At 47.4% G+C, this 25,979-nt stretch overlaps 1 protein-coding gene across 4 annotated transcripts; it reads right to left on the bottom strand.

Moving 5' to 3' along the window:
• Positions 1 to 479: 479 nt before the first annotated feature.
• On the bottom strand, positions 480 to 24,129 carry DDX23 (DEAD-box helicase 23). 4 transcript variants are annotated; one of them, XM_009003705.6, is made up of 17 exons: positions 24,048 to 24,129; positions 15,080 to 15,288; positions 13,917 to 14,027; positions 10,436 to 10,529; positions 10,262 to 10,327; positions 8,706 to 8,844; positions 8,294 to 8,427; positions 8,049 to 8,161; positions 7,671 to 7,814; positions 7,348 to 7,573; positions 6,910 to 7,055; positions 5,977 to 6,154; positions 4,631 to 4,873; positions 3,126 to 3,277; positions 2,745 to 2,891; positions 1,843 to 2,017; positions 480 to 1,400 (listed from the first exon to the last, which is right to left on the bottom strand). In XM_009003705.6, exons 2-17 carry the CDS (start codon positions 15,286 to 15,288, stop codon positions 1,302 to 1,304), a joined length of 2,376 nt encoding a protein of 791 aa, XP_009001953.1. In that variant the 5' UTR covers positions 24,048 to 24,129; the 3' UTR covers positions 480 to 1,301. The 4 variants fall into 4 exon arrangements, with proteins under 4 accessions (XP_009001953.1, XP_002752462.1, XP_054094555.1 ...); XM_002752416.7 differs by having other exon boundaries at positions 2,783 to 2,891; XM_054238580.2 differs by lacking the exon at positions 24,048 to 24,129 and adding an exon at positions 19,415 to 19,740 and having other exon boundaries at positions 2,783 to 2,891.
• Positions 24,130 to 25,979: the final 1,850 nt, after the last annotated feature.

Below are 25,979 nucleotides of genomic sequence, written 5' to 3'. Positions count from 1 at the left end.
GTAAGGAAGAGCATGTGAACAAGAGGGGTATGGGGGGAGGACAGCAGCCCTGTGTTCCTCTTACCATAGCCTGACACAGCTGGGCCCACTCCTCCCAGGAGCAATAGATCCAACCAGGGAGCCACAAGCAAAGATCTTGAGACCGGGTGTTGGGCACACAGTGGCAGAGTGGTTCCAATGGCCTCACCTGCCAAAATTTCACAACTGTTCTCCTTTCTCACCTTTGCCTAAAGCTCCCTAGAGGTGTCCAGCCAGGACCACATATTACGCAAGGCTAGAGCAGGGGAGGATGATGCATATAGTCCTGCTGCCATGGCTTTTGCATCACCCCTTAAGTCCACCTACTGACTTAAAACTGTCAGTAGAGACTCCATGCTCTGCTCTTAATGTGGCTGTCTCCCATTTCCCAAGCCAACCTACCCCACCCAATGATGCCCCTCCTGCCAGGGAAATCAGTTTAGCTGGAACTAGACAAAGCCTTAATATTCACGTATTTATTCTCAGAACATACAAACTTATCTTCTCAGAGAATAGAAAACAGATTTCACTCAGTGACAAAGATGGACACAGCCAGTTCACCCTGTCCCCCATCTACTTAGAAAATACCCTGGGGGAGGGATGCCCAGAGCACATAGCACCCCTTAGTGCATGGCTGTGCACAGGTCTAAAGGCTCTCGACTTCCTTTACAATCCAAATGGGACAACAGCTGTCCAGATGACAGTAAGATTCCACTGTTCATAATCCTCATGGTGCCAGGTCTCCTGGGGCATCTAGGGCAACAATGCTGCCGCAGTTTATATAGTTACACAGTCAAGTCTGTGCCAAAGGAGGTCGCTCAGGCAGCCAGGATTCTGTTCAGTCTGGGGAGCAATGCCGGCTGGCTGCCCCCATATCCTGGCATGAGGTGATGGCCCACTGCAATCCCAAAGCAAAGAAGGGCAGAGGTGGGCCAAAAAGCTGCAGTCATTTGCTCTCCCTACCTCTGACAGCATCATCCTCTCCTTTTGCAGCCCCACACGCAGGCCTCCTGACCTGAGGGTCTGGGCTAGGAAGTCTGATTGTTTTCCTAAGCCCCCATAACCCTAGAGTGAGGACCTGGGAAGAGGGATGTGAGGGTTCTGAAGAGGCATGAGGCAGCTTCGGAGATGCCCTCAGCCCATGGGAAGAGTGATGTGTCAGGCAAATATGGTCTCTTCCCGGCGCTTCTTGGTGAGGATGGTGCCTGGCTTATGCTGGGCATCTGGATGGTTGGCTAGCTCGGGGGGACAGGAAGACACTGGGCTTTCCAGGATGGCTTGTTTCAACTCGTAGAACACGGCAGAGTCCTCTTTTGTGAGGAAGGTGATGGCCACCCCACTCTTGCCTGCTCGTCCCGTGCGGCCAATGCGGTGGATATAATCTGGGGAATGTGAAGAATGTCACTCAGCACAGTCCAGGTGCCCTGGGGAGCGGTGTCTGATGCCTCCACTTCTAGAGGCATCCTTCCCATCCCATCTCCAAGGGCAGGAATACGGCATGTGCTGCCTGAACCTGAGGTGCACACAGTGTCCTCCCCAGGTGTCCATCTTCCCCATCCTCCTACTGACTGGTCCCTCCCACACTAAGACCCACAGCTGCCTAGCTTTTCTTCACACTCCTGAGGACACAAATGTCATTCCACCTGCTGGGACAACAAACCCAAGTAAGATAAAGGACAAGAGCACTTCTATGGAAGCAAGCAATCCCAGACTTGGAGCTAAGAGGCAGCAACCGCCTTCCACGGACAGCACCTTGACTTCAAGTGGGACGCCATAGGGAATCTGACTTCACCGCAGGTTGAAGCTGCTTTCCCTGGGACTTACCTTCAATATTTTTGGCCATATCATAGTTGACAACCATAGACACATCTTGGATGTCAATACCACGACCAGCCACATCTGTAGCCACCAAAATATCCTTGGCCCCAGCCTTGAGGTTGGACAATGCAAATTCTCGCTGCTCCTGGCCTTTTCCACCATGCAGTGTGCAAGCATTGTACTGTTGGAAGAATGGTGAGGTGAAGAGTGAGCAACGGAATCAAGGAGACACACAGTTCAGAGGAATGGGACAGGCAGGGAGGGAGGGTGGAGAGGGCAGCAGGGTAGGAGAAAGGGAAGGAGGCAAGAGAATGACTGCAGTGAAAGGAAGGAGAGAATAAGTGAGCTGAAGAGAGGGACAAGAGAAAAAGAGGTGTGGTGTGACAGGGACACACAGAGCAAGGGCAAAGGCAAAGCAGCTGGGAGAGTGGTGGAGCCAGACACATGAGAAGTCCTCAAAGAGAATTAGGGGCAAGATCAGGGTGGAAAGCAGGGATCAAGAAGTTTAAGGAAGTCGAACAGCTGAGTAGCAGGGACACACCCTTCTCCTCAAGCACCAGTATCAGGAGTAAAGGACAGTGATTACCAGCTCCCTTCTGACCCTATCATCTCCTCTCCCCAACATACCTAAGCACAGTTTTCACCTACTCTTTTCTACATCCTCAGACTCTGCCAGGATATGAGTCCCACACCTTTCCCCAGCTCCACCTCACCAGGATGAAGGGCCAAGGCAGCTTTGGCTGGCATGACTACAGCAGACAGGGAGTCCCAGCAATTACTCCATTCTCCTTATTCCCTCAAACCACCCTTTCCCCCGGTCCTGACTTGTTGATTACTGGAAGGTTAAAGAAAGGGTAAGAATGAAAAGGAAGCACCTAGGGGGCCCTGCTAGTTTCAGAAAGCAATACCACAGAGGCCAGACTTTGTTCTCCCCTGCCAGACACACCCCCATCTTTTCCAGGGATTTGGCCAACACGTCACAGCCCTTCTTCTGGTTGACAAAAATAATGATGGGTGGGTCAAAGCCTTGCTCCAAGATTGCCAGCAGCTTTTTCCTGGAGAGAAGAGGAGAAAAATGAGATGCATAATACCTCCTACTCAAAGTGAAAGGCCCAACCCTGATCTATGAACACTACTTTCAGGTTCTACAATGCCCATGACATTCTCTCCAGAAAACAGCAGCTCTTCAACAGGGCAGAGAATTGCCCTGCCCTGCACTTGCTCTGAAAGAAGTTCTCAGAGCCATTTCTTTCTCCACCCTGTTTCCCTTGGCTCAGCTGCCCTCATACCTCTTTTCTGACTCTGACATGAGGAAGACCTTCTGTTCCACACGCTCATGGGGCTTGCCTGCGGAACCAATGTACACCACAGCAGGTCGTCGAAGATAGCTCCTGGCCAGACGCTCCACTGCCGGGGGCATGGTAGCCGTGAACATTACTGTCTATGAAAACAGGAGGCTCAGCCTTGCACCCAGGCAGGCATAATCATATATCCCACTGTCACCAAAGACTAAAGAATCTAAAATGTGCCGCAGTATAAGCTTTGATAGCCAACATCTTAGAAAACAGTGTTCTCTGTCTTCCCGTTTCCCTAGTACCTGTTCATCAAGGTACTTTGCATCTTATGGCAGGAAGGACTGAGAGCATTTGCTAGCACCTGTGGTCCCAGTAGCAGCATGAGTCTGAAATACTTTTTCCAGTGCTAAGCTAAATGGCGCCCCCACAAGGATTGTCAGAGGACTGTACCTAGGCATACTTCATTCTAGAAACATGTACTCTGAGCCCACCTAAGGCAAGAAAGGCCCAACAGAAGGCTGGCAAATTGTACAACTATTTTTCTATTTTTTCAGATGGTGTTTTGCTCTTGTTGCCCAGCTAGAGTGCAATGGCACAATCTCGGCTCACTGCAACCTCTGCCTCCTGGGTTCAAGCAATTCTCCTGCCTCAGTCTCCCCAGTAGGTGGGATTACAGGCATGCGCCACCATGCTGAACTGATTTTGTATTTTAGTTGAGATTGGGTTTCTTCATGTTGGTCAGACTGGTCTTGAACTCCCGACCCCATGTGCCACCACACCTGGCTAATTCTCTATTTTTAGGAGAGACCAGGAGGGGGGTTTCTCCATGTTGGTTAGGGTGGTCTCCAACTCCCAATTTCAGGTTATCGCCTGCCTCGGCTTCCCAAAGTGCTAGGATTACAGGCGTGAGCCACTGCGTCTGGCCTTTTTTTTTTTGACATGGAGTTTTGCTCGTTACCCAGGCTGGAGTGTAATGGCACAATCTCGGCTTACCACAACCTCCGCCTCCTGGGTTCAGGCAATTCTCCTGCCTCAGCCTCCAAACTAGCTGGGATTACAGGCACGTGCCACTGTGCCCAGCTAATTTTTTGTATTTTTTTTTAGTAGAGACGTGGTTTCACCATGTTGACCAGGATGGACTCGATCTCTTGACCTGGTGATCCACCCGCCTCAGCCTCCCAAAGTGCTGGGATTACAGGCTTGAACCGCGCCTGGCCTTTTTTTTTTTTTTTTTGAGACAGGGCCTTACTCTGTTGCCCAGGCTGGAGTACAGTGGCACGATCTCAGCTCACTGCAACCTCTGCCTCCCAGGCTTAAGAGGTCCTCCCACCTCAGCCTCCTGAGTGGCTGGGACCACAGGCGTGCACCACCATGCCTGGATGATTTTTGTAGAGATGAGGTTTCACCATGTTGCCCAGGCTGGTCTCAGACTCCTAAGTTCAAGTAATCCACCCAGCTTGGCCTGTTTAACTTTTCTCAGCCCACGGAAGCAGCCTTACTTGGCGGTACTTATGTTTTCCTGACTCAAAGTTGGCCAGCATCTTCTCAGGGTCTTCAGCCTCATCCGTGTCTGGCTTCTGGTTGCTGACAGGCATGTGTTCCAGGATCTTCTGGACATCTGGCTCAAAGCCCATGTCAATCATCCTATCTGCCTCATCCAGAACCACATAGGTACATCGGCTTAGCACCAGGTAGCGGTTCTCCAGCACATCAATCAAACGCCCAGGGGTAGCGATCACAATCTGTGGAGTGCAGTATAATTATTTATAGCCCAGAAGTTGCCCCTTCTTTTCTTCCCTGTGAACTATCCACACACTTGGGTAACAGACCTCCAATGCTAAGGAACTTAAACCCCAACCTCTGGTTATGTTCAGCAGTAAGGCTCCTGCAAACTGGCATGAAATCACTTGTTGCTTGATTTTCTCAGGGATGAATGAGGTCTCTGAGTATAAGGTACAGGGATTAGACAGAGGTAGGAACTTTTTTTTTTAGCAAATCATTTCAGATCCTGAAGAAGGAATTTCTTAGATGGGAGAGACTAAGGGATACTGTGAAGGGGGTTGCATAAAGGGATTACACTGAGATGTCTGCAGAAAGACTAAATTTCTGCAGCAGACTTCTCATAAAAAGTTCTCCTCCACTTTCCTGAATTGAAGGCAATGCACAAAGTCAAAGCTTTAGTCTGGCAGAGTAAAGAGTAACTAAATGCACAGGCTATGGATATGAATCTCAGCTCTGCCCACTGCCAGCTGTTTGTGACTTCAGGCAGTTATTAACCTGAACCTCAGTTTGATCTATAACAAGGAAATACCACTCTCACACATTGTTGTGAGAATTAATGAGTTAATATATATGATGTACTGTTTGTGATATAAACCCTGGTGTGGCCAGGCGCCACGGCTCACGCCTGTAATCCCAGAACTTTAGGAGGCCAAGGCAGGTGGATCACAAGGTCACAAGTTCAAGACCAGCCTGGCCAAGACAGTGAAACCATGTCTCTGCTGAAAATACAAAAAAAAAAAAAATTAGCCAGGCGTGGTGGCAGATGCCTGTAATCCCAGCTACCTGGGAGGCTGAGGCAGAGAACTGCTTGAAACCAGGAGGCAGAGGTTGCAGTGAGCTGGGATCATACCACTGCACTCCAGCCTGGGTGACAGAGCAAGGCTGTCTCAAAACAAAAAACAAAAAACCTGGTGCATAAGTTCTCAATAAATAGCACATACATATATAAACCAACTCCTTTCTTCATTCTATTGCACATCTATTCCAAAAACTAGAAACAAAGCCCCAAGATAGCCTTCCCAGACAGGAGGCTGTCTTCTAGACACTAGACAGAAAAACAAACCTCACAACCCATGCGTAGCCTGAAGCCCTGGTCTTCTCTGGAGATGCCACCAATGACAGCCACAGTGCGGATGCCTAGCGGCTTCCCAAACTTGATGGTCTCTTCCTCAATCTGTTGAGCCAACTCACGGGTGGGAGCCAGGATGATGGCATAAGGGCCTTGGTCTGACTCTTCAATCCTATGGTAAATGGGGTGTCCCATAGTTTTGTGAGCTTTGGTTCTTATCCAACCACAAACCAGAACAAGACAAAGTCATTCTTACAGGGAGTGATGGAAATGGGGAGGGTGATAAGAAAAGAACGCAATGATCTCACTTCAACATCAGAGGCTGGGTCTGGGCAAAGTGGCTCAAGCCTGTAATCCCAGCACTTTGGGAGGCCAAAGTGGGCAGATCACTTGAGGTCAGGAGTTTGAGACCAGCCTGGCCAACATGGTGAAACCGTGTGTCTACTAAAAATACAAAAATTAGCTAGGCGTGGTGGTCAGCACCTGTAACACCAGCTACTTGGGAGGCTAGGCAGGAGAATCACTTGAAGCTGGAGATAGAGGCTACAGTGAGCCGAGATCCCACCACTACACTCTAGCCTGGGTGACAAAACGAGACTCCATCTCAAAAAATAAATAAATTAAATAAAATAAATTAAAAAATAAAAACCAGAGACTCCAGAATAGCAAAGTTCTCCAGGTCTTTGCCAGCAAAAAATAAAATAAAATAAATAAAAATCAGAGACTCCAGGATAGCAAAGTTCTCCAGGTCTTTGCCAGCAACATATAGTTCTATGATACCACAATCCAATTATTCCCTAATATTCAACCCAGAATAAAGAAGCAAGCTTCTGATTATAGGTGTAAAACAAAAACCAAACATTCATTTGCCACTTTCATCTTTCCTACCCAGAAAAACCCACTCCAGCTGGTGCCAGCTGACCTCACCTGTCAATTTTGGGAAGTGTGGTGATCCACACCAGCAGTGGGATGAGGAAGGCTGCTGTCTTGCCGCTGCCAGTCTCAGCCACACCAATGATGTCACGATTCTGTAGCCCAATGGGAATTGCCTGACGCTGGATAGGTGTTGGTTCCTGCAGTGACCCCAAGAAAGAGTAATAGGTACAGGCAGAATTATACAACCTGGGCTACCATTGATAGTAGAAAGCACATCTCCTAGCACAATGGAAGGATGCCAAGTACAGTCCACAGAAATGGGGACCCCAAGAAGAAACATAATCACTAAAAGCCAACACTTCTACTAGAAACTGATAGAAAAGGTTGATGCCCACTAGCAGCAATGGTCCCAAATAGTCAAGGAATAAAGTTCTGTATTCCCAAACTAGGAACATGTCAGATCTCTTGGGCCAATCTGCCCCTCCTTACCTTGTAGCCACACTTATCAATGACCTCCAAAATGTGTGGGGGAAGAGAAGAGTCTTTCCAAGATCGGATGGGATTGGGGATCTTGCCGCCTTTGGTGGTGATGCTGTAGTCCTCACGGAAGATCCGCCAGTCCCTGTCCGTCATCTCATCTAATTTTTTCTGAGACCAATGACGATCATCCCAGCGCTGCTTGGCTTCCTTCTTACGAAGTTTTCGGAGTCTTGCCCTGGAGCAGGATGTGAGGAGTAAGTAGGATCAGTGCCCTCCAACTCCTTTCTGTAGAGACTGGGCTCTGTCCAGCCACCCTAGCCTTGATCACTCACTCCTCCTGCTCCTTTTCTTCCAGGGTTCGTCTCTTCTCCATTAGGTCTCCATAGAAACGTGACTGCTCTCGTTTCTGCTGCTTGAGGTCAATGCCTGCAATGAAGCCTCGCCCCAGTAACTGCACCTGGTGCCGTTCTTTGTACCTGGGATTGAGACAAAGGAAGAAAAAAGAGAAGGAGCTGCTACGGCAGTAGGAGGGAAGGACAGATTGCCAATATGAAACAGTTCTTCCTGGACAGGGTCTTCTTTCCACCAGAGGGTTGGCTGACTACTAGTCTACCAATTTTCCACCCCAGCTTATCTTACTTACTCCAGTCATCAGCTCTCTAGGACTGCCCAGTGGAAAAGACCTAGAACTCAGGCCCGAAGCCACTCACAGGGGATTGTAGTCGATGGATGTGTCTTCAGATGCATCCCACTCAAAAACAAACTTTCGGTCATTGAGATGTCTCGTTCGGCGCCGCTTTTTGATGCCACCCAGGTAACGCTCCTGCCCAGGGAAAGAACACAAAGCACATAAGCCTCGAGGCTCAAGTCTCACATGCAGAGATCACAATGGCCAAATAACTAAACCTCATTTTTGTGTATGGGAGAGAAGTGAAGATGGAGCCAAGGCCTGCACCTTAATGGCATGCAGTTCCTTGCTCTTATCCTTCTCTTCCCGGATCTTCTGCCGCCCTTCCTCATCCTCATTTCCATTGGTCTCCCGCTCCATCCTCTCCCTGCGTTCCCGACGTTCCCGTTCCTGAGGATCTTCTGCAGACCAAAGAAAGCAAAGCTGCAGAAGAGCTCATGGAAGAAAAGAGGAGAGGGAATGGAGGGAATCCAGATGAGGAACACCAAATGAAGAAAAAAAGGGATAGACTTATGATACAGGGTAAACGGAGATCTAACAGAAAAATGTTTTCTCATCAACTCCCACCATCTTTCCCTTTTCCAAACTTCAGAGTGAACAGGTTTCTATCTCTCCTGAGAAACACTATCTCATCTCTTTCCTCTCCCATCTAGGGGCTACACAGAGTAGAATAACGAACCCAACATCTTCCTGCCCAAGTCTTGGAACTGTTTCCTTTTCTTCCTCTCTTCTTCAAGCATCTTCTGCCGCTCTTCCACCTCCTGCTGCCGTCGCTTTAGAGCTTCAGCCTCTCGTTCTGCTTTGGAGAGGAACTTGGGCTACAAAACAGATTGGAACTGTAAACAAAGGATCTGGGAGCAGAGTATAACCACATCACTGATGGGGAGATGGCAGGGAACCCAAAAATATTTGCTCAGGCATTAAGCCTGTTGAGGAAAATACAAATAGGCCTTGGATCCTGTTACGGACTGAAATATGTCCCCTATGGATTTCATGTGTTTTTTTAGACTGGAAGCAGTGGCACATGCCTATAATCCCAGTGCTTTGGGAGGACCAGATGGGAGGACTGCTTGAGGCAAGGAGTTCAAGACCAGCCTGGGCAACATAGCAAGACCTTATTTCTACAAAAATAAACAAACTCAGCAGATATGGTGGCATGTGCATGTAGTCCCAGCTACTCAGCAGGCTAAGGCTGGAAAATCATATGAGCCCAGGAGTTTGAGGTTATAGTGAGCTGTGACTGTACCACTGTACTCCAGCCTGGGCAAAACAACAAGACCTTATCTCTTTAAAAAAAAAAAATTCATGTGTTATATGTATTTTTTGAGACAGTCTCTTGCTCTGTTGCCCAAGTTGCAGTACAGTGGTGTCATCAAGGCTCACTGCAGCCTCAGCCTCCTGAGTAGCTGGGACTACACACGCATGATACCACAACCGGCTAATTTTTTATATTTTATAGAGATGGCTTTTCAGCATGTTACCCACGCTGGTCTCGAAATCCCTGACTCAAGTGATCCTCCCATCTTGGACTTCCAAAGTATTGGGATTACAGGTGTGAGCCACTGTACCCAGTTCAAAATTCATATGTGGAAGCTCTAACCCCCAGTACCTCACAATGTGACTGTATGTGGAGACAGGGCATGTAAAGAGGTGATTAAGTCAAAATGAGACCATTAAGCTGGGCACAATGGCTCACACCTGTAATCCCAGTACTTTGGGAGGCCAAGGAGGGAAGGTCACTTGAGCCCAGAGGTTTGAGACCACACTGGGCAACATGGTGAAATCCTGACTCTACAAAAAAATACAAAAATTAGCTGGGCTTTGTGGCACCCACCTGTAGTCCCAGATACTCTGGAGGCTGAGGTGGGAGGATTGCTTCAGCCCGGGAGGTGGAGGTTGAGGTGAGCCAATATCACGCCACTGCACTCCATCCTGGGCGACAGAGTGAGACTCTGTCTCAAAAAAAAAGAAGAAAAAGAAAAAACAAAGAGGCCTTTTTAGGGTGGGTCCTAATCCAAGAGGCCTTTTTAGGGTGGGTCCTAATCCAAGACAAGGGGTACATGTGTACAGAGGGAAGACCATGTGAAGAGTTGAGGAAGAAGACAGCCTGATAAGCTAAGGAGAGAGGCCTCAGAAGAAACAACCCTACTGACACTTCATTCTCAGACTTCTAGCCTTCAGAACTGTGGCATTTTGTTATGGCAGCCTGAGCAGATGAAGACCCCAAGTACTTACCTTAGCCTCAGCTTCTTCCTCAGCCTTTTTCTTGGCCAGAAGTTCCTCCAGGGATAATGGCTGGGCCTGAAAATAAAACACAGAACTTCAGTCTATAAAGGCTCTCTCTCTTTAAAGATCAACAAAGCAAGGCATAAGCTGAAGAAGATGAAAATAATCCTTCCTCTCCTTTACCTTAGGCTTCTTATCACCATGTTCATCCTCTTCATCCTTCTTAGAGTCTCTGTCCTTCCGAGATTTAAAGTCTTTTCCTCGGCCAGGAGATAAGCTTTAAAGAAAAGGAGCAAGAAAGGTCTACATCATTCTTACTTCAATGCCTGGATGAGGTTCAGGTTCAGCTCCAAAAAGAGAATGGAAGTTTCCCCATGACTCAACAAGACTGGCCCACGGTCATCTATCATGTCTTGAAGCTCTCTTAGCAGGCATGGCCATTCTGCCAGCTCAAACCTAATTATGGCCCTGTCTTGGCCCCTTTCAACCCAAATCTCCTTTTCTGAGACTAATCTCTTTTGGGAAGTGGGACTTTACTACCGATGTCAAAAATATTTCCTCGACTGAATGTGGTGGCTCATGCCTGTAATCCCAGCACTTTGAGAGGCTGAGGCTGGCAGATCACAAGGTCAGGAGATCAAGACCATGCTGACCAACATGGTGAAACCCCGTCTCTACTAAAAATACAACAAAATTAGCTGGGCGTGGTTGCACATGCCTGTAGTCCCAGCTACTCAGGAGGCTGAGGCAGGAAAATTGCTTGAACCCAGGAGGCAGAAACAGCAGTGAGCCGAGATCACACCACTGCACTATGGGTGACAGTGTGAGACTCTGTCTCAAAAAAAAATATTTCCTCTAGGCTGGGTGCAGTGGCTCCTGCCTGTAATCCCAGCACTTTGGGAGGCCTAGGTGGGTGGATCACCTAAGGTCAGGAGTTCGAGACCAGCCTGGCCAACATGTTGAAACGCTGTCTCTACTAAAAATACAAAAATTAGCAGGGCGTAGCAGTACACATTTGTAGTCCTAGCTACTCGGGAGGCTAAGGCAGGAGAACTGCTTGAACCCAGGAGGCAGAGGTCACAGTGAGCTGAGTGCAGTGAGCGCCACTGCACTCCAGCCTGGGCGACATCATAAGACTGCGTCTCAAAAAAAAAATTTCCTCTAAACAGCCATTGCTTTTGAAAAGTGAGATGGAGTTTTTGCTCTGTTGCAATGGTGTTATCTCAGCTCACTGCAACTTCCACGTCCTGGGTTCAAGCCATTCTCCTGCCTCAGCTTCCCAAGTAGCTGGGACTATAGAAGCATATCGCCACACCTGGCTAATTTTTGTATTTTTAGTAGAGATGAGGTTTCACTATGTTGGCCAGGCCGGTCTTGAACTCCTGACTTCAGATAATACATCCACCTCAGCCTCCCAAAGTGCTAGGATTACAGGTGTGAGAGCCACAACCCCACCCTCTTTAACTCTTTAATACACAAAGAATTTAACCTACATGGCAACTACCACAAGCCAAGAAGATACTGCTATACATATTCCCTCATCATTTTTCATTCCTATCAGTCTCAACAATCCTTTCCCCATACCTGTTGGAAGCTTAATCTACAAGAGAATTCAAACAAACCCATTAAGTTTCTGTTACGAACATTCTGTCCTCTGCCTTGAGTTCTAACCTACACTTTCAGGACCTGATAACTTTGTATTCAGGAAGGGCACAGTGGTTCATACCTGTAATCCCAGCACTTTGAGAGGCCAAAGTGGCCGGATCACCTAAGGTCAGGAGTTTGAGACCAGCCTGGCCAACAAGTGAAACCCAGTCTCTACTAAAAAAAACAAAAATTAGCTGGGCGTGGTGGTGCATGCCTGTAATCCCCGCTACTTCGGCGGGGTGGGGAGGGGGGCCTGAGGCAGCAGAATTGCTTGAAACTGGGAGGCGGAAGCTGCAGTGAGATCTCGCCATTGCACTTTGCCTAGGTGACAGAGTGAGACTCCATCTCAAAAAAAAAAAAAAAAGAACTTTGTATACAAAGTTTCCAGAGGAAAACTATCAAGATGCTGGAGCATTAAGTTAGTCCAACAAATATATGTTGTAGAAACGTGTTTTTTTGAGGCAAGGTTTCGCTCTGTCACCCAGACTGGAGTGCAGTGGCCCAGTCATGGCTCACTGCAATCTTTGCCTCCCAGGTTCAAGCGATTCTCCTGCCTCAGCCACCAAGTAGCTGGGACTACAGGTGTGCGCTACCATGCCCAGCTAATTTTTCTGTTTTTAGTAGAGATGGGGTCTTGTTATATTGCCCAGGTTGGTTTTGAACTCCTGAGCTCAGGTGATCTGCCTGCCTCAGCCTCCCAAAGTGCTGAAATTACAGGTGTCAGCCACTGTACCCAGCCTTTAAAATTTTTTTTTTCTTGAGATGAAGTCTTGCTCTGTCGCCAGGCTGGAGCACAGTGGCGCTGTCTCAGTTCACTGCAACCTCCGCCTCCTGGGTTCAAGTGATTCTTCTGTCTCAGCCTCCCGAGTAGCTGGGACTACAGGTGTGTGCCAAATGCCTGGCTAATTTTTCTATTTTTAATAGAGATGAGGTTTCACCATGTTGGCCAGGATGGTCTCGATCTCTTGACCTTGTGATCCACCTGCCTCGGCCTCCCAAAGTGCTGGGATTACAGGCATAGGCCACCACACCTGGCTAAAAATACTTTTTTAGAGACAAAGTCTTGCTCTAGCACCCAGGCTAGAGTGCAGTGGCACAATCATAGGTCACTACAGCCTCAACCTCCTGGGCTCAAGTAATCCTTCCACATAGCTACACTATTATACTTTCTAAAGAAGTAAAAAAAGACAGCTCTAGCTAGGTGTGGTAGTGCACACCTGTGGTCTCAGCTACTTGGGAGGCTGAGGCAGGGGTGCTATTTGAGCCCAGGTGTTCAAGGCTGGAGTGAGCTTATGATTGAGACTCTGCACTCCAGCCTGGGTAACAGAATGAGATTCTATCTCTAAAAATAAAGTCTGGGCTTAGTGGCTCACACCTGTAATCCCAGCACTTTGGGAGGCCAAGATGGGCAGAGCGCTTGAGTCTAGGAGTTTGAGACCAGCCTGGGCAACATGATGAAACCCCATCTCTACAAAAGAAAAAAAAAAAAAGCAAAAACAGTCTGGGCGCAGTGACTCACACCTGAAATCCCAGCACTTTGGAAGGCCGAGGTGGGTGGATCACTTGAGGTCAGGAGTTCAAGACCAGCCTGGCCAACAAGGTGAAACCCTGTCTCTACTAAAAATACAAAAATTAGCCAGGTATGGTGGCTGAACCCAAGAGGCAGAGGTTGCAGGGAGCTGAGATCATGCCACTGCACTCCAGCCTGGGCAACAGAGTGAGACTCCATCTTAAAAAAAACAAGAACAACCCCAAAAAAACACAAAACAGAGCTGGGAATGGTAGCAGATGCCTGTAGTCCAGCTACTCAGGAGCTAAGGTGGGTGGATCACCTAAGCCTGGGGAAGTCAAGGCTGCAGTGAGTTGTGATCACACGACTGCACTCCAGGCTGGACAAGAGAGTGAGACCCTGCCTCAAAAATAAATAAGAAAGAGTGCTCTGTAACACCTACCAACAGAATCTGTTAAGAAGAAATGGGAGCATTCCTCTAAAGCCCACTCTCATTCCTTCATGTACCTGGATCGTTTACGGTCCTTGTCCCGTCTGTGCCCATCCTTGTCTCGATCTCGGTCCTTTTTATTCCGATCCCGCTCCTTATCTCGTTCTCGTTCTTTGTGCCGTCGTTCTCTGGAAGACCGCAAATTTAAGAAATTACATGATATTTCCAAAGTATCTTGCTTCACTGCAGCCCTGAGAAGGTTCCTATACTCTCATCCCAAAGTAATGTTTCATAAATTAGAGAATGTGTCTCCCACAGAAATAACAGGGGAATTCTAAGAAGGTTTTCTAGATCAGAGATGTACTGTTAAGTATTAACAGCAATGACAGGTCATGAACTATGTGAACAGATGAACCTTCCTTTTTTATTTTTTTGAGACAGAGTTTCGCTCTGTTGCCCAGACTGGAGTGCAGTGGCATGATCTTGGCTCACTGCAACCTCTGCCTCCCAGATTCAATCAATTCTCGTGCCTCAGCCTCCTGAGTAGCTGGGAATACAGACGTGCACACCACACCCAGCTAATTTTTGTATTTTTAATAGAAACAGGGTTTTGCCATGTTGACCGGGCTGGTCTCAAACTCCTCACCTCAAACAATCCACCCACCTCGGCCTCCCAAAGTGCTGGGATTACAGGTATGAGACACCACACCTGGCGACAGATGAACCTTCCTTGATAACCTGGACCTTCATCTTACAAGTTCCTCTCAACTCTTAAGGACGTGATGGCTCACACCTGTAATCCCAGCACTTTGGGAAGCCAAGGCAGTTGGATCATGAGGTCAGGAAGGAGTTCAAGACCCACCTGGACAACATGGTGAAACCCCGTCTCTACTCAAAATACAAAAATTAACCAGGTGTGGTGGTCCACACCTGTAATCCCAAATACTCAGGAGGCTGAGGCAGGAGAATGGCTTGAACCTGGAAAGCGGAGGCTGCAGTGAGCCAAGATGGCGCCACTGTACTCCAGCCTGGGTGACAGAGCGAGACTCCGTCTTAAAAAAAAAAAAGAGTTGGGTCACTGAGGAAAACTGAAAACACCTGCAGGTCCAACTGGGATAAGAGCAGATTAATGTACAAAAAGCAGATGCCTAGTAATACTGGAGGCATCAGAAGAACCAGTAAGTTAGAAATCTGAAATGTACTCTCCTTTCCCATGTAATAACATACAAAGTTACTTTACCTTTCTATAGATTTGGAACGGGAACGAGAGCGAGAACGGCTGCCTCCTCGACGTCTATCCCTTGAACGATGCCGCTTCCTATCTTTAGATGGGGAAGACTTCCGGTCCCGGTCTCTATCCCGCTCTCTGTCAGGAGTACGTGATCGCTTCCTTTCCTCCTTGGAAGGTGATGCATCCCGGTCCTTTTTGTCAGCCAGCTCTCCTGCCATCTGTAATGAGTACAGAGCAGTGACTAGTACAGTGCACTAGTCACTGCTCTAAACTGCTTATATATAATTCACTTACTCTCAAAACAACCCTATGAGGTAGATATACTAGTATGTCTACCATACAGATGAGAAAGCAGAAGCTCAGGTATATAAAGGAACTTGTCTGAGGGCAGACAGGTGGTGGCAGAGTTGCAGACAGTCTGGCTCCACAGGCCATCATTACTCTCACTATACTATATTGTCTCCCTGTGATTCCTTTCAGGGCATCACTCTGTCACCCAGGCTGGAATGCAATGGAGCAATCATAGGTCAGTGCAGCCTCAACTTCTTGGGCTCAAGCCATCCTCCTGCCTTGCCTGGCTAATTTATTTTTTGTAGAGACAGGGTCTCACTATGTTGCCCAGGCTGGTCTTAAATTCCTGGCCTCAAGCAATCCTCCTGTCTCGGCCTCCTAAAAGGCTGAGATTACAGGTGTGAGCCACAGTGCCTGGCCGATTCTTTTTTACATATTTATCTCTACGTATGTACAGTGAATATACCATATTTTTATAAGTAGATTGCAAAAGAGTATTAAAAGAAGTGTTAGTGAATGAACAGTGTACCAACTATTTCTAGAAACTTCCTATATTGCTTACTTACAAGTTTATTAGGTCTGCCAACCCACTAGGATCAGTCAGCACACATACATCTGAGATAAATTTTTTTAAGCTCACAGAGAAAGCTCAATGGTGAAAAAAAGTTTAACTTTGAGATTTGGATTATATTATAATTAGCACCACAAGGAAAACCTGAATTTAAGTGGAGAAACACTTTTACTCAGATTAAAAGAAATGTACCCTAGTTATACAATGGAAAAAACTTAGTGAAGGGTACACACAGGACCTCTATACACATTTTTTAACTTCCTGTGAAACTATAATTACTTCAAAATATATACATTTTTAAGTACCAAAAACTAGAGGTCGCAGAATTGAGTTCCAACAGCTAGAGGCTGTTGGCATTCCCTGTTCAGATTTTCACAACCTTGGTCATCTGCAAAACCCAGTTTTGTGAAAGGTTTCAGCAGCGATTTGTTTCCCTCCTACCTAGGAGACACCACTCCCACACTGTCAACTATTCTTTGGACTATGAAATGTAGTTCAGCCTGGAGCTAAAACTGCAGCAAGCCTGAATCTGCAACCAACCTCATCTTTATCCCAAAGACTTGGAATATATTCCTCACAACTTATTTTATCCCCAGATGGTTCAGTTCAAATGGTTCCTTAAGCTTTAGCTTACAAGTCCCCTTTCTCATGTCATTCCTTGGCATATATCCTTAAGATTGTATAAAGATGGCCGGGCGCGGTGGCTCAAGTCTGTAATCCCAGCACTTTGGGAGGCCGAGGCGGGTGGATCACGAGGTCAAGAGACTGAGACCATCCTGGTCAACATGGTGAAACACCGTCTCTACTAAAAATACAAAAACTTAGCTGGGCATGGTGGCGCATGCCTGTAATCCCAGCTACTCAGGAGGCTGAGGCAGGAGAATTGCCTGAACCCAGGAGGTGGAGGTTGCGGTGAGCCGAGATCGCGCCATTGCACTCCAGCCTGGATAACAAGAGCGAAACTCCGTCTCAAAAAAAAAGAAAGAAAGATAGATTGTATAAAGATGAGAAAAGAAAAATGAACAAGAGGCCGGGCGTGGTGGCTCATGGCTGTAATCCCAATACTTTAGGAGGCCATGGCAGGAGGATCACAAGGTCAAGAGATCGAGATCATCCTGGTCAACATGATGATGCCCTGTCTCTACTAAAAATACAAAAATTGTCCCTGGTGGTCTAGTGGTTAGGATTCGGCGCTCTATCGTCACTGGTCATCAGAGAGATGCAAATCAAAACCACATTGAAATACCATCTCACGCCAGTTAGAATGGCAACCATTAAAAAATCTGGAGACAACAGATGCTGGAGAGGATGTGGAGAAAAAGGAACACTTTTACACAGTTGGTGGGAGTGTAAATTAGTTCAACCATTGTGGAAGACAGTGTGGCAATTCCTCAAGGCCTTAGAAATAGAAATTCCATTTGACCCAGCAATCCCATTACTGGGTATATATCCAAAGGACTATAAATTGTTCTACTATAAGGACACATGTACATGAATGTTCATTGCAGCACTGTTTACAATAGCAAAGACCTGGAATCAACCCAAATGCCCATTGATAATAGACTGGATTGGAAAAATGTGGCACATATACACCATGGAATATTATGCAGCAATCAGGAATGATGAGTTTGTGTCATTTGTGGGGACTGGATGAATCTGGAGAACATCATCCTCAGCAAACTGACACAAGAACAGAAAATGAAACACCGCATATTTTCACTCATAGGCAGGTGATGAAGAATGAGAACACATGGACACAGGGAGGGGAGTACTAAACACTGGGGTCTATTGGGGGGAAAAGGGGAGGACCAGTGGGAGGGGAGGTGGGGAGGGATAACCTGGGGAGAAATGCCAAATGTGGGTGAAGGGAAGAAAGGAAGCAAAACACACTGCCATGTGTGTACCTACGCAACTGTCTTGCATGTTCTGCTCATGTACCCCAAAACCTAAAATGCAATAAAAAATTAAAAAAAAAAAAAAAATTGTCCAGGGGTGGTGGCACGCCCCTGTGGTCCTAGCTACTTGGGAGACTGAGGCAGGAGAATCGCTTGAACCTGGGAGCTGGAGGGCAGAGACCAGAGATCGTGCCACTGCACTCCAGCCTAGCAATAGAGCAAGACTCCATCTCAAAAAAAAAAAAAAAAGAACAAGAAGCACTTCCCCCACCCCCCTTTTTATTTTGAGATGGAGTCTTGCTCTGTCACCAGGCTGGAGTGCAATGGTGCGATCTCAGCCTCTGGGTTCAAGCAATTCTCCTGCCTTAACCTCCAAGTAGTTGGGATTATAGGCACCTGACACTATACTCGGCTAATTTTTGTACTTTTAGTAGAGACGTAGTTTCACCATCTTGGCCAGGTTGGTCTTGCACTCCTGATCTCATGATCCACCCACGTAGGCCTCCCAAACTGCAGGGATTACAGGCATGAGCCATCGTACCTGGCCTCACAAGAAGCACTTTTAAAAGATGAGGATGACCCATTTTATCTCACAAACATCTGAGAAATGACTGACTGTTCTGTATCAGTACATCATGTACATCACATAGAAATACCTATGTCTTGACCAGGTATGGTGTCTCATGCCTATAATCTCAGCACTTTGGGAGGCTGAGGTGGGCAGATCGCTTGTCCAGGAGTTGAAGACCAACCTGGGCAATATGCCAAAAACCCATCTTTACTAAAAATATAAAAAATTAGCCAGGCATGGTGGCGCACACTACTCAGGAGGCTGAGGTAGAAAGACTGCTAGGGCCTGGGAGGTGGAAGTTGCAGTGAGCTAAGATTGTGCCAACTGCACCCCAGCTTGGGCAATGAGGCAAAACCCTCTCTCAAAAAAAAGTAGAAAGAAAGAAAAAAAAAAAAAGAACAGTTATAGCCCTAAGAAAACAATCCCAAAGGAAGGCTACTTTCTCTGTACAGCATTCTGGATATCATTCATTCTTTCAACAAATATTCACCAAGCACCTAAAAGGTGCCAGAAATCATTATAGGTAATGGAGACAAAACAGTAAAGAAAACAAAGGCACTGAGTGCCGTGGCTGACATCTGTAATCCCAACACTTTGGGAGGCTAAAGGAGTTCAGGACCAGCCTGACCAACATGGTGAAACCCCATCTCTACTAAAACTACAAAATTGGCCAGGCGTGGTGGCATGCGCCTGTAATCCCAGGTACTTAGGAGGCTGAGGCAGGGGAATCACTTGAACCCAGGAGGCAGAGGTTACAGTGAGCCAAGATTGCCCCACTGTTCTCTAGCCTGGGTGACAGAGCCAGATCCTGTCTCAAAACAAACTAACAAAAAACCACAGTGATACGATGGGTAGGGATATGAACAAGAGATAGGTGGCTCAGGGAAGAAGTTTTCATTGATTCTTAAGCTGAGTTTGAATGATGGGAAAAAGAGCCATGAAAAGATCAGGCTATAAAACCCTTATTAGATAGAACAGATATGAGTACTAAGAAACTGGAGCAGGAACTAGCTTACCATGTTTACCAGTTCTGTTTTGTTGTTGTTGTTGTCGCTGAGACAGGGTCTCTCTCTCTCATCCAGGCTGGAGGGCAGTGGCACAATCATGGCACACTGCAGCCTTGACTTCCCAGGCTCAAGCGATCCTCCTGCCTCAGCCTCCCAAGTAGCCAGGACTGTAGGCATATGCTATCACACTCAACTATTTTTTTTTTTTTTTTTTGAGATGGAGTCTCACTCTGCTGCCCAGGCTGGAATGCAGTGGTATGATCTTGGCTCACTGCAATCTCCACCTGCTGGGTTCAAACAATTCTCCTCCCTTGGTGTCCTAAGTAGCTGGGACTACAGAAGTGTGCCGCCATGCCTGGCTAATTTTTTTTTTTTTTTTTTTTTTTGAGACAGAGTCTCACTCAGTTGCCAAGTGCCAGGCTGGAGTACACTCGCATGATCTTGGCTCACTGCAACCTCTGCCTCCTGGATTCAAGCAATTCTCCTGCCTCAGCCTCCCAAGTAGCTGGGACTACAGGCGCGCGCCACCATGCCCGGCTAATTTTTGTATTTTTAGTAGAGACGGGGTTTCACCATGTTGGCCAGGATGGTCTCGATCTCTTGACCTCATGATCCGCCCACCTTGGCCTCCCAAACTGCTGGGATTATAGGTGTAAACTACCTCACCCGGCTCTTAATTTTTTTTTTTTTTTGAGACAGAGTCTTGCTCTGTCACGGAGGCTGGAGTGAAACAGCATGATCTCAGCTCACCGCAACCTCCACCTCCCAGATTCAAGCGATTCTCCTTCCTCAGCCTCCCGAGTAGCTGGTATTACAGGCACGTGCCAACATGTCTGGCTAATTTTTGTATTTTTAGTAGAGGTGTGGTTTCACCATGTTGGCCAGTCTGGTCTCAAACTCCTGACCTCAGGTAATCGCCCACCTAAACCTCCCAAAGTGCTGGGATTACAGACATGAGCCACTGCATCCAGCCCCAACTAATTCTTTAAATTTTTATTAGAGACACAGTCTCAATTTGTTGCCCAGGCTAGTCTTGAACTCCAGGGCTCAAACAATCCTTCTGCCTCTGCCTCCCAAAGTGCTGGTATTACAGGTGTGAGCCACTGCATAACTACAGTACAGTTAAAAACATCTGTGGCCGGGCATGGGGCTCATGCCTGTAATCCCAGCACTTTGGGAGGCTGAGGCAGGTGGACTGCCTGAGCTCAGGAGTTCAAGACCAGCCTGGGCAAGACAGTGAAACCCCATCTCTACAAAAATACAAAAAATTAGCCAGGTATGACAGCTTGTGCCTATAATCCCAGCTACTCAGGAGGCTGAGACAGGAGAATCACTTGAACCCGGGAGGCAGAGGCTGCAGTGAGCCGAGATAGAGCCATTGCACTCCAGCCTGGGCACAAGAGTGAAACTCAGTCCCCCACTAAAAAAAAAAAAAAAAATAGAGAGAGAAAGAAAACCATATTTGTATGGCCAGGCCTGGTGGCTCATGCCTGTAGTTCCAGCACCTTGTGAGGCTGAGGAGGAAGGATCACTTGAGCCCAGGAGTTCAACTCAAGAGCAGCCAGGATAATATAGCAAGACTTCCTGTCTATTCTAAACAATAAAATTTTACATTTATAAACAGTTAAAAATCAGCCAGAGGCCAGGGGCACAGTGGCTCACGCCTGTAATCCCAGCACTTTGGGAGGCCGAGGTGAGTGGATCTCTTGAGGTCAGGAGTTCAAGACCAGCCTGGCCAACATGGTGAAACCTTGTCTCTACTAAAAATACAAAAACTAGCTGGGCGTGGTGGCACCTGCCTATAATCCTAGCTACTCAGGAGGCTGAGGCAGGAGAATCGCTTGAACCTCAGAGGCAGAGGTTGTAGTGAGTCAAGATCTCACCACTGCACTCCAGCCTAGGCAACAGAGTGAGACTCTATCTTAAAACACAAAAACAAAAATTAGCTGGGCATGGTATATGGCGCCTGTAATCCTAGCTACTTGGAAGGCTGAGGCAGGAGAATTACTTGAACTTGGGAGGTTGGGGTTGCACTGAGCTGAGATTATGCCACTGCACTCCAGCCCTGGTGACAGAGCAAGATTCCCTCCATCTCAAGAAACAAACAAACAAAATCAGCCAGGTGTGGTGGTTCACATTTGTAATCCTAGTACTTTGGGAGGCTGAGGGTGGGTGGAATGCTTCAGCTCAAAAGTGCTCAAAAGCTCAGCCAGGCGTGGTGGCTCACGCCTGTAATCCAAACACTTTGGAGGCCAAGGTGGGTGGATCACCTGAGGTTGGGAGTTCAAGACCAGCCTGACCAACTTGGTGAAATCCCATCCTTTTTTATATTTTTTTTTTAAAAAAAAGAGCTCATAGGCAAAGGCCTGGGAGGAAAATATTGTCCAGGGACATAGCTTGTGCCCCCAGGAGCCAATACTACCTATGGGGCCCACGACCCTTCGCTCCTGCCCAGGGAGGATCACCTGAGCCTGGGCTGAGCTGGAAAGACCACTTGAGCCTAGGAAGCACTGGTGCAGGGGGAATACTGATTCAAGATGAGTTCAGTGAGCAGGGCAGGAGTTAGATCATGAAAATGCGTTACAGGCCAGAGTAGAGTAACTTGGATTTTAACTGCCATGGGGATCTTAGAAGAGCTTTAAACAGGAAGCAATCCAATACTTCGGGTGACTTGAAAGAAAATAGACAGTAGAGAGGCAGAGTGAATACACAACCACTGAGAGTGCTATTATGGTAGTCTAGGCAAGACATGGCAGTGGCCTGTTCTAGGAAGGTGGCAATGGAGATGGCAGCATCAGAATTAGGCAACATCAGAGCATATTCTGGAGGACTTACTGATGAAGGGAGAAAAGGAAAGAGACAAAAAGGTAGTTCCTAAATTTATAGTTTCCAGCAACCTGACAGTTTGTGGTGCCATAGCAAACAAACTGGAGAAGACTAGGGAAGGAACAGATTTAAGAGGAAATCAAAAGTTTTATTTTGGCCAGGTTGAGTGTGAGATGTCAGCAAGACAACCAAATGGAGATTCCTGGAAGGCAAATAGAAATGCAAACTTAGAACTCAGGAGAGAGGGTCTGTAGACAAAAACTTGAGTCACCAATACACAGACTGCTTTTAAAGCCATGGAAGCATTAGTGAAAGAAGAAAAAAATAGCAGAGAGAAAGATCCAGGATTGAGCTCTGGAACACTTTAACAGGAGTTAGGCACAGGATGAACAAGAGAAAAAGACTGGAAAGAACCAGCAGCCATTGGAAAAGAGAAAGAAGAGTATGACAACATGTTTCAAGGAGGGAGGGGTCAACTGTGTCAAGTACCACAGAAATGGAGAGGGACTAAGGGACAGGGAAGCAACCACTGAATTTGGAAAAATGGAGATTACTGGCAATCTCGACAAGAGCTGTTTCAGTGGCATTAAGGGAATGGAAGCCTGAGTGGAATGAGTTTGGAAGAGAATGAAAAAGGAGAAGACAGTAAATACAGGCAACTTTTATTACAAGTTCTATTATCACAAGGACCAAATAACCAAGCTGACTCTGGTCATGCTTCCCAGCAGCCTTCCTCTCAAACTTCCAGATCTTCTGGGTCCTCAGTTCTTGCAGGGCAGGGGCACATTCTTTTTTTTCATTCGATGAAGTATTTAACAAGCATCTACTGTATGCAAGGCACAGTGCTAGGCGCTCTGTGAGTTACAAAAGGAAATTCTATTCACAGGAAATTTTTAGAACAAGTGGTATGAGGTCGGGCGCAGTGGCTCATGCCTGTAATCCTAACACTCTGGGAGGCCGAGGCAGGTGGATTGCCTGAGCTCCAGAGTTTGAGGCCAGCCTGGGGAACACGGTGAAACCACGTCTCTACTAAAAACACAAAAAATTTGCCGGGCGTGGCAGCGTGTGCCTGTAATCCCAGCTACTCAGGAGACTGAGACAAGAGAATCGCTTGAACCCAGGAGGCAGAGGCTGCAGTGAGCCAAGATCCCGCCATTGCACTCCAGCCTGGGCGACAGAGCGAGACTCCGTCTTAAAAACACACACACACACACACACACACACACTCACAAGGACAATAGGTGGTATGAGACACACACATACCAAGAAGAGTACCAAAGCTCAGCTGTAGTATTACGGGTGTTGAAAGGCGTTTCCTTTCACTTGTAAAAGGTGATGTGGAAGGCTTGGTAGAGGAAGTGACTTATGAGCCTTTAAGTATAAGTAGAATTTGAAGATATGTAATTAAGAACGCAGAAAAAAAGTCATTCCCGGAAAAAGAAATAATGAGCGCGGCGCAGAGGCGGGAAAGCATGGACTGATTCTGAGAGAAAAGTCAGAGTTCCAGTTTGGCTGCAGCAAAGGCTACTTGAAGCATGAAAGAATAAGGTCAGACTGGGGGTATCACAGGGGCTGTGCCCACGGGCAGAGTTCTGGGAGGAAAATATCGTGCAGGGATGTGGCCTGTGCCCGCAGGAGCCAACACTACCCCTGGGGCCAGGGTCCCTTCGCTCCTGCTCGCCCGAGCTTCCCGGGTTCATGCTCCTTCCCTGAGGCGTTCTTTCCCGCCTCGTCCCGGAGGCAGGGGCCACCGCCATGCCCGACTCTCGCCCTCTCTGTAAGCCCGTGGGAACCGCCTCCACTGCCCGGGACTCACCACCCTGAGTCTGAACCGCCCAACGCGGCCTCAACGTCGCGGAACCGTCGCCATCTTTCTCGTTTCCTGGTCGCGGAGATGCAACCCCCACCGACCGCGCGGCAAGCTGGGAAAGCGAGTTCCTGGAGCTGGGCGGCGCAGGCCGACATTGAGGCCTGGGAACTACCAATCCCAGAATGTACGGCGAGAGCGCCAGCCCCAGGCTGTGGGGTCGGCAGGGCAGAGGTTCGCCACACGTTAGTGTCCGGGAAGGAAGAGTTTCTTGTGAATAGGCTTCCGGCATTAGGTTCTCCCGCCGAGCAGCCTTCTTGGAATCTGCTGGTCTTCCTAGAAACTACAGTAGATGACTATCATTGCCCGTGGCTTACGGTGGAGGAATTTAAGGGCTTCCTGAGATACCTATGGCACGTAATTCTAGCCAACAACTGCAGTAACAAGAATAAATACCATTCGTGGAAAAGCGATTTTAGTAACAATTCTATGAGAATGAGACAGTCGTTAGCCCCATTTTACAGTTGGAAAAACTAAAGATTAGGTTACAGGAGTAGGTTCACAATGAGGGTGATGCAATTCTCCATTGTGCGGAACTATCCGAGGCTTAGGAGGATGTTTTAGCAACCTTGGCTCTTGCAGCCGGGTGAATACCATAATCCGCAGTTATTCTCATAGCTCCAAATGAGCCCACACAATGAACTCTAAAGTCCTCCCGGAAGGATGGTATCTCCTGGTCTCTAGCACCTGTTTTCTCAACATTCCAGATAGAACTGTGGTTTCCTCAATTTCTTGCCCTTTGGAATCTGACCAGTTGTTGAGCTATCTTGGTATTTTTGCGTTTTTCTTCCCCCAGATTCCCCTACTTCAGTCCTCCACTGAGTTTTTTGTTGTTGTTGTTTCAACCTCAAATCGTAAGTTCACTTTGTATTTCTCTTTGACCTTATGTGTTCATAACTCTTTCCCTCAAAACAAAACATTGCAATTGAAGAAACGGTTTAGATAACCAGAAGTATCTTGGGCCTCCCTTCCCATTTTGCCAGCAGCAGGTTTGTTGCTTCATTTCCACATGGCTGTAGGTCTGGCTTTTCTCTCTGAATATGCCTTAAGCTCTCAAGCAGAGCTTCAGGATACACCCGAATAATCCTAAAGCCCTGAGCATCACGCACAATGACCCAAAGTAAACCTCGGAGACACACACTTCTCTTGGAACCTTGCAGGCTTTCACTTACCAGCTTCTGCTCCAGAAAAAAACCGAAGGTAAAGAAGGGAGGGCTGAGATCTGTTAGGTGTACTTCACCACAAGAACACGAGAGGGCGCTCGACTCAAATATTCACAGATTCTACTAAGAATCAGATTAACTATGGTAGGCCGGAATCTTCAAAAGCTGCAGCCATGTTTTATTGAGAATCTTCTTAAGTGCCCAGCTCTGAGCAGGACACTTAACCTACCTTACTTGTTTTGGTTAGTTCTCATAGCAGTATGAGATGACTGCTATCTCCATTTTACCGGTAAGGAGATTGTGGCCCAGAAAGAGTAACTATGCCTTCAAAGACCACATAGTTAAAAGAACGGGCCAAGTGAGGTGGCTCACGTTCGTATCTCAGCACTTTGGGAGGCCGCGGCAGAAAGACCAACCGCTTGGGCCAGGAGGTCGAGGCTGCAGCGTGCCCTGAGCGTGCCACACTGCACTACAGCCTGGGTGACAGAGCAAAACCCTGCCTGGAAAAAAGAAAAGAGAAAAGAAGAGAATGGTTTGGTTTTCTTTGAATGAAATTCAGGTTCATTTAACTTCAGAGTCCATCACCTTTCCCTAGTTTCAGGCTCCCATCTTAACTCTCTTTAAAGATGAGTAAATTGAGCCCCCGGAAGGTGATAAAGCTTGTCTTAATTCATAGTGGCAGAGTTCCCCTAGTACTTGTGCACACCTCTCATAACAC

Source organism: Callithrix jacchus, chromosome 9, assembly GCF_049354715.1.
Source record: "Callithrix jacchus isolate 240 chromosome 9, calJac240_pri, whole genome shotgun sequence".
In the NCBI taxonomy this organism is placed as follows: domain Eukaryota; kingdom Metazoa; phylum Chordata; class Mammalia; order Primates; family Cebidae; genus Callithrix; species Callithrix jacchus.
The sequence above is the reverse complement of the archived record's forward strand: the minus strand, read 5'-3'. Positions and strand labels throughout refer to the sequence as shown.